This window comes from Oncorhynchus clarkii, chromosome 5 (genome assembly GCF_045791955.1).
Source record: "Oncorhynchus clarkii lewisi isolate Uvic-CL-2024 chromosome 5, UVic_Ocla_1.0, whole genome shotgun sequence".
NCBI lineage: Eukaryota > Metazoa > Chordata > Actinopteri > Salmoniformes > Salmonidae > Oncorhynchus > Oncorhynchus clarkii.
Genome location: NC_092151.1, coordinates 65,845,339 through 65,860,380, shown reverse-complemented (window position 1 = coordinate 65,860,380; position 15,042 = coordinate 65,845,339). Strand labels below are relative to the sequence as shown.

At 41.6% G+C, this 15,042-nt stretch overlaps 1 protein-coding gene across 1 annotated transcript in view; it reads right to left on the bottom strand.

Moving 5' to 3' along the window:
• LOC139409249 (glypican-1-like) overlaps positions 1 to 13,758 on the bottom strand; it is a 56,952-nt gene extending 43,194 nt beyond the window's left edge. The window contains exon 1 of the mRNA XM_071154133.1: positions 13,070 to 13,758. Within this exon, the coding sequence (XP_071010234.1) occupies positions 13,070 to 13,226 (157 nt within the window). The 5' untranslated portion in view covers positions 13,227 to 13,758. The remainder of the gene's footprint in view (positions 1 to 13,069) is intronic.
• Positions 13,759 to 15,042: the final 1,284 nt, after the last annotated feature.

The following is a 15,042-nucleotide window of genomic DNA, read 5'->3' as shown; positions in this document are numbered from 1 at the left end:
GGCACCAGAACCAAGAGAAGGACACAAAACCAAAAGACAAACTAAACAATAATACACCCATAACAAGCATACTAATTCAAAAACTGCACAGCCCAAGTGGAATACATAGCACATGTAGTGAGGGAAAACTTTGGCTGTACTGATAAACAGAGGGGTGATTCTACACGAAACTAGAACAAAACAAGACCATGATTTGGGAGATTTTATTAAAAAATATATATCTATAGAAGGGTCCTTTGGAGGAAAGATTGCTGATATACACTGAGTGTACAAAACATTAGGAACATAAATATTTTTTTGCAGTCAGAACAGCCTCAATTTGTTGGGGCAGGGACTCTACAAGGTGTCAAAAACTTTTCACAGGGATGCTGGCCCATGTTGACTCCAATGCTTCCCACAGTTGTGTCAAGTTGGCTGGGTGTCCTTTGGGTGATGGACCATTCTTGATACACACGGTAAACTGCTGTGAAATACACAGCAGCGTTGCAGTTCTTGACACACTCAAACTGGTGCGTCAATACCCTGTTCAAAGACACTTAAATCTTTTGTTTGCCGATTCACCCTCTGAATGGCACACATACACAATCCATGTCTCAATTGTCTCAAGGCTTAAAAATCCTTATTTAACCTGTCTCCTCCCCTTCATCTACACGATTGAAGTGGATTTAACAGGTGACCTCAATAAGGGATCACAGCTTTCCCCTTGATTCACCTGGTCAGTCTATGTCACGTGTCAAACTCATTCCATGGAGGGCCGAGTGTCTGCGGGTTTTCACTCCACCCTTATTCTTGATTGATGAATTAAGGTCACTAACTAGTAATTTCAAAATACTGATTTCAATAACAATTTTCTTACATTAATTCATGAATATGAATATTGAAAATAAAATAAAATATTTGGTAAATGTTTTAAACTTCAATTAATTATTTCTCAATTATGCTTTCAGATAAAATTGTCAAATATGCATTACCAGTCAAAAGTTTGAACACATCATTCTTCATTCCAGGGTTTTTACTCATTTTCTACTCATTCCAGGGTTTTTCTTTATTTGTACTATTTTCTACATTGTAGAATGATAGTGAAGACATCAAAACTATGAAATAACACATATGGAATCACGTAGTAACCAAAAAAGTGAAAATAAAGAAAAACCCTTGAATGAGTAGGTGTCCAATTTTTTGACTGGTACTGTATGTCAACAATCCTTCCTCAAAATGACTGTTCCATTGCCTTGTTTTGTTCTAGTTTCATGAGGAATCACCCTGAGGTCTCTCATTGTGGCAGGTGAGCTCAGATTATAATTCACCTGCACGGCACAGATAAACATTTATTTTAAAAAGCCACCTGAGTAGCCCTGCAGCGAGAAACAATGTTGTGATAAGGTTTTCTATGCGCTGCTGCACTGTTTGAACGGTTGAGTGAGCAGCTGATCGCTGATGGGTGTTCTTCTGCTAGAGACTTTGGACAGCATCAATGTCCTCCCTGACAAATGGAAGATCCTCCACCATACAAAGCAGCTACAATAGGAAAAAAAGTAAACACTACTTACTGTATGTGTGCTTAAATTGTACACAGACGCTGCTCTAGGACTACACACCTCTATGCTAGGAATGTATCAATGAAAGTATCTAGCTGTAATCATCTAGCTGTAATCAATACAATGCTCTTTCAGATTGATTTCCTTATAGTATCGTGAATCAGGTTTTGTTACAGTATTTTGTTCAGAATAAATCCTATCTCAATGTGAAGGTGGGGAGCGCTCCAGTTTGAGTCAGTTCAATAGAACGTTACAGTGGTAAAAGCCTAGACTTAGGCCCTATATTTAAACCCTCAATGACAATATCAGAAACGCTAAAGGCCACTCACTTTCTCAGGATACAGACATACAGGGAGAGAGGAATAACTGTAGACCAAGGGAAAATACCAATGCTCTAGAGAGGAGAGCTTACATTTTTCACGTTGATCTTAAATTTCACGTGAAACCATATTTTCACATGTATTACATTTAGAGTTCACGTGTTAACACCACGTTTTCACATTTGAGATGAAAAACATGTTGTTTTCACCTCATGTGAATTGCAGTTGCAAAAGTGACATTTGGTGTTTCACATGTAAAAAAGCTTTCTCATTTCTCATGTGAAAATCTCACATTTACATGTGGAATTGCAAGTTCACATGTGGTGGTGAAATAGTGTCATTCTCATTGCATGTGAAAAGGTGGTGTTAAAATGTTTCAGTAGCAATGTTTCCAAATATGGAATTGCAAATTAAATAATGCCGATCTGTAAAAGGGTAACTAAGCCTACCCTAGTGTTACAAATAATGATTTCTTATTTCTGAGCCATCCATTCGGAGTGTTACTGCTGCAGGCGCACGCCTCTCCTCTGCATATGTTGGTCAGTGACCATTGGAAGAAGCCCAGCACAAATAGAGAAGCTAGAGCTCTGTGTCTCCTTATTTATCCTTTTTAACATGTTAAAATTAGCACTGTAAGAGTTTCAGTTAACTCAAGTAAACTTTGTAATTTTAGTGCAATAATGTTTGGGGGCGCATTGTCTGAAAGTGTTCAAAATACACTGAAACATCCAAATGACATCATCTATACAGCTAAAAACAACCATGTTGTTTCAGATTGACAAAACAAGTTGACTTTGAAGTTAAAGAAAATGTGTTTATCAATTTACCTGATTTGTCTGACCGTTAGTTTGCAAATTTCTTGTAATGCTTTTTGTAAAAAAAATATAGTAAATTACAGCATAATTTGAGCAAATTATGAATTTGCGATTAATCATGATTAATTACAACAAATCCTACGATAAACTCGTTTGACAGCCCTAGTTGACATTAACCTTTTACTGCAGTGGGCTAAATCAGGTTTACACCGTGTTTCTTGGTAGTCTTAAACTAATCTACTTACAAAAAAGAAGACACCTGTGCCGAAAAACCATGTTTCTTCATTGGGTTTTTTCGTGATTTTTTTATGTGTTTTTTTTAAGGGAGAGTGTGCAAGAGAGTAAAGAGGAGACAAAAACTAAGTCAATAATTGGAGACATTACTATTTATTAGTTTCCATAGCTCTGTTTGGAGTAAGAGTGTGAAGCAGCAGGAACTCAGGAGACACCACGGATGTTGGAGGAGAATGGTTCATTTAGGGCAATAATTGGCCAAACGAAAGCCATTAACATTCAGCACAAGGTGTTCTGCTCTCTCATGTTTCTCACAGTGGATGTGAAGGCAGGCAACGGCTGTAAGAGCATTACGATGAGTAAGGGGTGCCATCTTGGCACTGACAGAGTAAGATTGTCGATCCCTGTCACTTCCTTCCCCTTCAATTCACTTCCCCTCCCAGGCTTCACTTTCAATGCTAAACTAATCTGCCCGCAAATTTGGTGAGGAAGGAAACTCAATTAATATTAACAGAGCCCAAACGACAGGACTGTGACCACGTTTCCCTGTAAATTATTCAAAAACTTGGAAATTTGCTAAATTTCAGTGCAGCAATTGACTGCGAATACTGATATGCTGCCGAAAGAGCACAGCCAAACAAGAGTATCTGCCTAACTTCAACTGAACCAAGAAGCACAAACACAACCAGGCCTGAAGCCAGCACCACCTCATGAGCACTGACAACACAACACCCTCGCTCTGTTTATTTAATGCTCAGTATATATTACATACCATAGGAGTTGAGGACCAACTAAAGTGAACCACAGGTATTAGATGTTTATGTGTTTATGGCCAGTAGTTCTTCTCAGTAGCAGTGAAAAGCAGTTGTTTAGCAACAAAACTGACAAGTGTGCAACTATGTGGCAAAACAGACAGGTTTGCTTAGATTGTTGGCAACATGTAAAATATATTTAATCTCCAAATATTTATTGAAAACATAAATTGATTTTCACAATGAGCACTTGTATACCATTAGCAAACACTCTTATCCAGAAACAATTCAGGATTAAGTGCCTTGCTCAAGGTCACATCGACCTTTCGGTTACTGGTCCAATGCTCTTAACCGCTATGCTACCTGCCACCCCACTTGTTGGTTCTCAAATAGCTAGCTAGTGAATGTTTTGCCATATTAGCATTGACATTAAATTAGTCAAAACAAGACACGGTATCAAGAAGAAGATAAACTTGCTGAAACCACCTACGATTCCCCACATGGAATCTTCTTGTCATTGTTGCTATCCATCTGACTGTCCAGAATCATAACAAAGCACGGCTTTGGGCCCCATCGATGCGAGTGCATCATTTTCGTGATGTCAGCCAACCCATCTATTTCTATGTGAAAAGCAGCTTTCATGGTTCCTGGTCGGAGCTCAGGGGCCTGAGAACCGCCTCTCTTTATCACACCAGTGATTAAGTCTATTGATTTCCTCAGGAAAAAAAAGCTGCTGGGAGTCAGGCCTGGCTACAAGGCTGATCAGGTTGGTGTAGCAGTTGGGGAAGAGGAAACTCATAGTAGCTTGATTAACACAGTTGTACTGTAACAGCTTTCAAATGTCTTCCTCAGTGAATGAAACTGAAGTCGATGAAAGTAAACAATGTAAAGAAACATTTAAAAACGTGGGACTGTCCGACCTTTTCATTATAATATCAGGTATGTATCTGGAGTCTGACTTCAACGGTTGTCTGATGATTCATCATGGTCTCAGGAAGGAAGGCAGCAGTCTGAAGGCCCAAGCTGGAACACTTCTATATTTTATGTAGCTTATCTTGTGTTATTCATGTTTTATGAGTTCGTTTTCACATCAGTAGCACAACATACAATATGCCCCGACGCAGGTGAAGCATGGGAAAAAAATCAGGTCATGGAGTCATTAACCTGCTTCTGTCATATGAGTGCATCCACAGTAAATGAGACAGGGAACCCATGTTCATGAATAAAATGTCCTCCCTGGAAGAGGTGTTACCATTCAGTACGCGTTAAAGAGCGACTGAAAGCACCAATTCCGCATGTGTTTCTCTGTTGCTTATTAATAAACATTTGATTTCAGTCTTGGGAGTGTGGTTCGATGTGACAGTTACTGATATTTGTCCCCCATGAGACGCCATAGGAACAGGTCAGTATTACTTCCTCAAAATAGTCAGAATTATTCTAAGATATACATACATTGCATTTGGATTACTGATAAAGTGTTATTGGGGTTTTTAACTGGATTCTTTCTGACATTTGTGATTTTTTGTTTCTAGTTTTTGATTATTATTTGTGTACTTGTTTGACATCTTTGCTGCACTGTTAGGAGCTAGTAACACAGGCATTTCGCTGCACCAGCTATAACATATGCTAAACTGTGTAAGTGCCTAATATACTTTGATTTGAGATAACTCAAGAAATCTGTAATTCATTTTTTTGTTTTTGCAGATGAGGTTTCAGTCACACAATTGTACATATAGCTAAGGTGTTTGGTCCAGTATTTCTCAAGTTTAAAAATGCGCAACGTGTTGTCTTATGTAAACAAAGTCTGATCTGCTCAGCTACTGGACCGCAATCTCTGTTTATACCCTGTTGGTGGGCAAGTGGGCACTGTCTAAATCAAAACCCAAACCTCAAGTAAGTCATGATGGACTCTTGTACACAAATCTCACAAACCTCTGTTTTTTTTGCATTATGATCCAAATGAACCTACTTACATTTCTTAGTCAATTCTGGCACTGGAATAAATGTTTCTGATTAATACTGATGTCACATATGTCGTTTTCAACGAGAGAAGTTAGTTCTCAAGTTCAAGTTCAGTTCTGCTTTAAACTCACACAAGCACTTGGGCTGTGATGGTCATAGAATTTTGGATGACGGTAATTTGCCAGCCAAGTGACCGTAATGACTGTTCAAATTAGTAGTATATATATATATATATATATATATATATATAAATATATATGTTGTTTTTTTACTCACATTTCCTCCTCTCCTGCATGTGCTGGAATTGAAATAATGAATAAGACGGGCATCCCCATTCAAGTCAATGATGGCATAATGGGTGATCTGGTGGCCATTGCGAGTGTACCCATAGGAGCCAATCAGCAAGTAAAATATGTGCTAAAATATGGGTCAGTACCCTAAACCCTAACCTTACCCTAACAATAACCCTTACCGTAACCATTTAAAATGACAACTTAAATGGGGTACGGATGTCCCAAGGATCCCTGATAGCATGGACACTAAAATACTGTATGTGCTGGGATTTATTGAATCAACTCAACTGACATTACAAAAAAAGATATGCCATTGCATGAGCCACATCAGTTAACATCATTTGAATGAACATTCTACATTAATATGGAAATTATTATATCACAATACCAGGCAGCCATTGTGAGTGTACCCATAAGTATACCAGTGAAATTGCCTGAGTTAGAGGCTCCATACCCGTTCTAATAATTATATTTCTATGTGTGCTGCTTCTCCATGGTGGGGGGTGTTGCCTAGGCAACCAAAGACTGGTTTGCTTGTTTCAGCAATGAGCAACAAAAGCCACTTAACATTAGGACCAAATTCGAGCTAGGTTGAGGGAAACCTAGGCCAGCGCAGCCCAGTCACATGCTGACCAGACCGGACACGTCGCGTGCGCGAGCGTCGCAAAATACATTTTGAAATCCATGTTATTCAATTATTGCACCCACACTCCTCGCGCGCGCCAACGAGCGTCTGCGACGCCTAGGGCTAAAATAGAACTCATCCCTATTTCTGACGCAGATCGCGCTGAAAGTCCTGCCTCTCCCATCTCCTCATTGGTTTATAGAAGCTGGTACCCACGTGCCATCTCCTCATTGGTTATACCCATGTGGGTGACTGAAAGACGAACTGTTTTGCCAGTAGTCGTGGTAATACAATGAAAGTTTAGATGAAAGTTTAGATGCGATCACCATATAAGTTAAACGATTAAAAAGCCTGGAAGGAGGAGAGATGACTAGAAACGATTCGGTTGGCCGTTTTAAATAGGACAAATTAACGTTAGCTAGCAAGTGCAAGCTAACTAGCTAAATTGCCATACATGTTTAATGCTTTTCGACCTGTTCCCAAATTAATGTCACTGGTTCAGAGTTTGTTTTGATATTTTAACCTGCGTGTCGTGATCGCATTTGGTGTAGGGGGACAAAATAAATGTATGCACGATCGCGCACACGCGCAGCCGGTATGGGTTCCGTGTTAAAACAGCAGGTGCCAGCTCGATTACAATTCGATCTGGTGACGCCATTACTATATCACTGCAGACAACGATTAGCTCATTTTTAAATAATATTTGTTATAAATAAAACGTTTATCTGGGCTTGTTGCTGTTAGCGTGCATAGTCCGACATGACACGAATTACCACTATAGCTGAATCCTTCATAAATATTTGCACTACATAATCAACTTTTATGAAAACAGTCAGCCCTCAAATGCTAACTACCTAATTTAGCTAGCAAATCGGAGATGAAACAAGCTAGCTAGCGGGAATTTTAGCTGGCCAGGTAGTATTTAAAGCTAGCTAGCTACATAATATTCAACCTGTCGTCTGGTTTGCTTGGTTAGCTAGATAGCTACTGTAGCAAGCGAGGTAGGGATTCAGCTAGCTAGTCTGTTATGCTAACCCTTTAGCTGGCTAGCCAACGTCAGCAAGCTACATATATGGCTCTGAGTCTGGCTGGAACTTACAGGAGTATGGGTAACGTTAGTTACAGTGTGGTGAGGATGAAATACATTATTCAATATCTTGCTAGTTAGCAACATTAGCAAAGCCAGTTGCAGTCACATATTGGCCACCTAGCAACATGACGTGTCTAATTTCTGGAGGCAGTGGAAACTCAATTTGAGCCAGCCTAACCTGTGTTGACTTCGAAGTGCCAATGGAAACAGGGCTAAAGTTTCATCAAGTTGTTTTAAGAGTCATGTTAAGGTCGAAACAGTCCCAACCACACAAATGCCCGGCTGTCCTGTCTTCAGTTAGCTGTTGGTTCCACAATTTTTTGTTTTTGTTATGATGGTCTTTATCCATAACCGTCGGTTACACGGTAATTGTGCCAGCCCTACACACACACTCATATAGCTTCCACCTGAATGGAGGAAATAAGAACCTTTCTTTTTTAAGGGCAACAGTGAACAATGAGGGATTATTGTCTGTTTATGGGGTGTTGCTACAATCATCTCAGATGTTAGTAAGACTAAATACATAGATAAGGCAAAAGTACACACAGCAAACTTAATTTACATTGTTCAAAACATAGATCAGTATCTACAGAACATATTTGCTTTTTGTCTAGCCCACTGTCACATACAGGGAAGGTGTAAAACGATTTCATGTTTCAATCTGGGCCTCAACTGAATGATATTGAAGCCCCAGGGCATGATGCTGATGTGGTGTTAAAGGGAGAATGGGAGCATTTAATGGCAGATATAACGAATCACATCTCCTGGACGTCATGAAAAACGACAATCTATATCCATTCCTGAGCTGCGGTCGCTACTTTGTTTTGCAGATAAATAAAAGATGACAGACCCTGAATGATTCACACTGGGCATATTCAATGTTTTCCCCTTGCTTTCAAAATGTCATTGAGACTGAATGAAGTGACCTTCAAATTCCCTGCAGAGCCCATTGGCAATTTCCCCTCTACTACCCTCTTAGCTCTGTGTACATAATACACAGCCAACAGGAGACTCAGAAACCTATTGCAACTCTGCTACATGTATGTGTACGTGCGTGGTTATGCATGTGCGTGTATGAGTTATTAGTTATGGAGGATGGCACAACAAAGCGTCTAATATAAAGGGTGACTGCTTCAGAGGCTGACATTGCCTACTAATTACTGTGATAAAACATGTTGCTTTGCGTGATGCTGGATGTGAAGATTGGCAGCCCACCTCCTACACTGTTCTGTTAATGCCTCTTCATCTGCATGGCTGTTTTGATCATTCGTCCTGGAATATTAACTGTCTACTCACAGTAATTTTGAATATTACTGTGTGTGTATGCGTGTGTGTCTGTATTTCTCAGTTATCCATATAAATCACTATATATTTTAAAGGAAAGTTTGGTTATGCTCATCAAGCCATGACATCACACCAGAACACAGTCAATATGATTATGTGATGACACCATTTTTGCTGATGGACTAACGTTCAGATAAGGCAGTTTAGAGGGAGGCCTTGTCTAATGGAGAGTAGCATTAGGGAGAGAAGTCCAAAGGTTAAACATGAAACACATTGAATCTCAGCCGATAGACTGCCGAAAGGTACTTATCACAGTGGGAAGCCGTTCTTTCTTTTGTTAGAACAAAAGCTGTACCTGCTGCATGCCGACCCGGTAGCGACGAGCCTATCGTTTCTACTAGTAGAATCACAATGCTTGTCAGTGGCTGACAACTTGACTTTGAGCCAATCAGAGAGCACGAAACCCCACGTGAGGAGCCAACCAAAAGAAGAAAAAAAAAATGGGTATTTTCTACATACATCCACAGGTGAGCCAGTCCCGATTCATATTTTATTTAACTAGGCAAGTCAGTTAAGAACAAATTCTTATTTACAATGACGGCCTACCGGGGAACAGTGGGTTAACTGCCTTGTTCAGGGGCAGAACGACAGATTTTTACCTTGACAGCTCGGGGATTCCATCCAGCAACCTTTTGGTTATTGGCCCAACGCTCTAACCACTAGGCTACCTGACACCCCTCATATGGAATGTGGTTTATTGGATGGTAGTTAGCTAGTGCACAGACGCAATGCACACAACACTAAATACTTCCTCCAAACTAGCTAACCACTGTAGCTAGTATGTTCGTAAATTCACTCTGGCTATCTACTCCGATTTCAGAGCACTCTCGTCTGAGTGTGGCAGAGCTCAGAATAACTGACAAATTTACGAACACTCAACACCCGTTGAATATGGCCGGTGTCAGTAAATGTCTGCAAATGAATTTTTATCTAAATTTAATTGTTGCCAACAGCAAGTCACCAATGCTCTGGATAACAAAAAAAAACAGCCTAACCAGCTCTGCTAGAGCGAGTAAAATGGTCAGAGTGAGGTGTTCTCACATTTGTGTCTGGAAGTAGCTAGTAAGCTAGCCAACGTTCGCCAGTTAGCACAACTGCCGTTGTGAAGCCAGAACACTCGGATCAACCCTTATTCTGGCCAGAGTGTCCAGTGTGCGCTCTGAGCGCTTCGAGAGAGAAACGCTCTGAATTTACGAATGGACAATTTGACAACGCTCTGAATTTAAGAACACCCAGAGGGCACACTGAGCGCACTCTGGCACTCCAGATTGAATTTACGAACGCACCCCTAGTTCCAATTAAACATCTGCCTATGGGCGGCAGGGTAGCCTAGTAGTTAGAGCGTTGGACTAGTAACCGAAAGGTTGCAAGTTTGAATCCCCGAGCTGACAAGGTACAAATCTGTCGTTCTGCCCCTGAACAGGCAGTTAACCCACTGTTCCTAGGCCGTCATTGAAAATAAGAATTTTTTCTTAACTGACCTTTCTAGTTAAATAAAGTTCAAATTAAAAAATAAAATATGTTAGCTGCTGAGTTAGTGCAGTGCTTAGCTAGCTATGTTGTGCTAGCTAGTGAATATGCTAACGTTAGCTAGCTAAACATTTGGCTATGGGCTGGCACTGGCAGTGTGGGTTTATGGAGAGTGAATTAAATTGTTTATTTGTAATCTTGCTAGGTAGTTATCTAGCTGGGGTCATCTGGCTAGTATCATCAAGGACTTTCTTCACTCTTAGAGAACAAAATCTGGATAGAGACAAAAAGGATTCTACTTCATATATGGCACCCCTTAAGGCACCCTTAAGGTACAGTCAAAAGTTTGGACAAACCTACTGATTCAAGAAGGGGTTTTCTTTATTTTGTTACTATTTTCTACATTGTATAATAATAGTGAAGACATCAAAACTATGAAATAACACATGGAATCATGTAATAACCAAAAAAGTGTTAAACAAATCAAATTATGAGTCCAACTTTGAGATTTTTGGATCCAACCGCCGTGTCTTTGCGAGACGCTGAGTAGGTGAACGGATGATCTCCGCATGTGTGGTTCCCACCATGAAGCATGGAGGAGGAGTTGTGATGGTGTGGAGATGCTTTGCTGGTGACACTGTCAGTGATTTAGAATTCAAGGCACACTTAACCAGCATGGCTACCACAGCATTCTGCAAGCGATACACCACCCCATCTGGTTTGCGCTTAGTGGGACTATCATTTGTTTTCCAACAGGACAATGACCCAAAACACACCTCCAGGCAGTGTAAAGGCTATTTGAGCAAGAAGGAGAGTGATGGAGTGCTGCATCAGATGACCTGGCCTCATCAATCACCCAACCCTATTGAGATGGTTTGGGATGAGTTGGACACGCCAGAGTCTCCCGCCTGTCCGGCGCCGCCAGAGTCTCCCGCCTGTCCAGAGTCTCCCGCCTGTCCAGAGTCTCCCGCCTGTCCAGAGTCTCCCGCCTGTCCAAAGTCTCCCGCCTGTCAAGCACCTGTCCAGAGTCTCCCGCCTGTCCGGCGCCTGTCCAGAGTCTCCCGCCTGTCCGGCGCCTGTCCAGAGTCTCCCGCCTGTCCGGCGCCTGTCCAGAGTCTCCCGCCTGTCCGGCGCCTGTCCAGAGTCTCCCGCCTGTCCGGCGCCACCAGAGTCTCCCGCCTGTCCGGCGCCGCCAGAGTCTCCCGCCTGTCCAGAGGCACCACTCACTCCAGACTTGACCATCAGTCCAGTGGCATCCTCTAGTCCGGGGTAGGTGGTGAGGGTTCCCGCTCCAGAGACATTACGTAAGTGGGCCGAGTCAGAACTGGTCCATGTCCCTCACCAGAACCACCACCTCGGAGTTATGCCCACCCAGACCCTCCCATATAGGCTTAGGTGTGCGGCCGAGAGTCCACACCTTTGGGGGGGGGGGGGGGGTGGTACTGTCACGCCCTGACCTTAGTATTCTTTGTTTTCTTCATTATTTTGGTTAGGTCAGGGTGTGACAAGGGGTGGTTTGTTGTGTTTTGTCCTGTCTAGAGTTTTTGTATGTTAATGGGGTTGTCACTAGTCTAGGTGTTTTGTTTGTATATGGTTGCCTAGATTGGTTCTCAATTAGAGGCAGCTGTTTATCGTTGTCTCTGATTGGGAACCATATTTAGGCAGCCATATTCCTTGGGTAATTCGTGGGTGATTGTCTATGTGTTAGTTGCCTATGTCTGCACTTTTCATATATAGCTTCACGTTTGTTTTGTTGTTTTGTAAGTTTGTTTGAGTGTTCTTCGTTTCATTAAATAAGAAGATGTATTCATCTCACGCTGCGCCTTGGTCTCTTCCATACAACGAACGTGACAGCTAGCTTGGAATCTAGACCTTCAGCAACACACATGGACATGCGCTGTCAAACAACACTACTGCCACCTTCTGGTTTGGAGTATTTTAAGAAGGCTGAGTGCCAAGACTGTCATGGTCTTTGCTGTGTGAACATAAAAAATATTGACTGCTGACACTGTTCAGAGTTACTAAGTAGGACCTACTGTCAGCAGACAAATGTTTGACAATCCTACTGGTGTGTCTGAGCTATTAAACTGAACAGGCAGGACATTTGAGTGGCAGTTAAATCTAATTACCATACAAAAGGTTATTGTTCAAAAATACTGTACTGAATGTTGAGCCTGAAATAGAATGTAAGTTCTACCACACTTTGCCTCTTGGTTATACCATGCTTTATTTTATCCACGTGACTGAAAACAAGTGATGCACTCTCAGGTAGGCCTACAAAATTATAATGGATGATGATGCTGATGTTTTTTTTGGTTGAATTATTTTTGTGTACCACATCTAAAAGTATTATATTGATGCCAGGCCCAATCCTATGTGAAGACAGCAGAGCACTTTGAGAAGCTCTTTTCAGCTGAAGTGTGCAACTTCGGGGCTATAGCTGCACATGGAGAGTGTACTTGTAGAGGTAGATATAGTAGCCTATATTAGCTGACCGCTCACTACCTTATTGCCCTCAATCGTGTCTTGTGCTCATTATTTAACGTATACAATTGTATACAATTATTTAATGAACTAGTTGCGTGAAAAAGCTAACAGTATGGCTACAAAATGCACCGTTACTTACCAGATATCTCTGTCTGTGGCACCCCGTTGAGGGTGAAGCCTTTCCCGCTGTAGAACTGTCGGACATCCAAACAGCTCCGGGCTTTACTGTTCGCATTGTCCGCCGACAACGGGACAGCGGATAGAAAAAAGAATAGAAGAGCCTGTAGGAAATCCATACTGACAACCAAACAGCAAGGTGTAGATCCAAGAGAACGAGTCGAGGCAATTAAAAGAAGACCTACAAAGCCTCGTATGGCATCCAACCGGTAGATAAAGCCTTCCTTGGCAGTGTATCTCGCTTTGGCGCCGAGGATACAGCTGCAAACACCAGCTGAGCAATCTGTCAGCTCTCCCCGGAGTCCTGTGACGACGTGCGATTCTGGTGCACGCTGTGACTGTCAAGATCAGCCTGTCCTCGCAGTGGTGAGTCTACTAGACAGAACCGCTCACAAATAAATATCAAATTAATTACTGTAACACGTGTAATCCAAATCCACCAATAAAACGTAGAAAATAAAGGCTCTGCTTTTGTCTGTGAATATTCACAATAATCTTGGATTAAAGTGAATTACATGGATCAGGTGAACTCCTTTACAAATAACGGAGATGTGTTAAGAGAGAAAATCCGAGTGTTGTGAGCTGAGCAAGTAGCACAGCCTGTAGGATTGGAGCGGATTGGAGACGCGCTGGGATACCCGGGCTGGTTTTACTGCGGAGCAGCTGTTTAGGTCCTGCCCCGCAGAGAACAGAGGATGACAACCTGCAGGCCAGTGCGCCTCTACCTGCAAGTGCAGCCCTTTTATATTAGACATCGCAGCAATCTTTATACAATAGCCAATACCATCCTACTTATTTTTGGTGAAAGACGTGTATCATTCTAGAAAAAATTCTGGAGATTTCGCGTTATGGAGATAAGCTCAAATGCCTTTACTATTGGCTCTTGAAATCCACATTAGGACAATACTCTGTGTTCACCTGTATGAGTGCTGTTCATAATCAATATTTTATGCACAGATGCCTACAAGACACAATGACAAGACCATAGGATCTCTATGGAAAAGACCACAGGAGAATGATGGCACCTTAATTGGGGAGGACAGGCTCGTGGTAATGGCTGGAGTGGTAATAAGTGATAAATCAAACACATGGTTTCCATGTGTTTGATGCCATTCCATTTGCTGTCTTATTTTGAGCCTTCCTCCCCTCAGTTGCCTCCACTGGACAAGACTCATAAGCCTTGAACAAAGCATCTTCATTCATTCTCTACACATATTCCTACTGACATAGGCCTACTGTACTGTATACACTAATTTCCAATCTGATTCTTTGCAGGGCACAAATGTAGCCTACAGAAGCCTGAGAGAGGGGAGTTTTACCCATCACAGTGGATGGGAGGTCTGACCAGCCACTAAGCTGTAGAAAGGCCACTGGCATGTGTGAGGTGACAGTGTAATTACATGTACAGGGGACAAATGTAGTCTCTCACTAACCACACTGTAATCCCTGTTAATAGCAGTAACAGTGTAGCCTCCCAGGATCTGTACTGGATTAACATGGTGTTGTGGGTTGATACACGGCCCCTTGTGTGAGTATGTGTTTAATGTGTGTGTGTATGTGTGTTTTGTATGCATGTGTTGTGTGGTAGAAGTGTGAAACTCTGGCCTATGTAGGCCTACAAAGCGAGACAGTTAGAAGATAGAAAGGTCAAGGCACTGATTTCTGTCTGTTTAGGCTCTTGGAATAGTTCTCTCTCTCTCTCACTTCATTTTTTTTCAATTCAAGGGGCTTTATTGGCATGGGAAACATGTGTTAACATTGCCAAAGCAAGTGAGGTAGATAATATACAAAAGTTAAATAAACAATCAAAATTAACAGTAAACATTACACATACAGAAGTTTCAAAACAATAGACATTACAAATGTGATATTATATATATATACAGTGTTGCAACAATGTACAAATGGTTAAGGGTACACAAGGGAAAATAAATA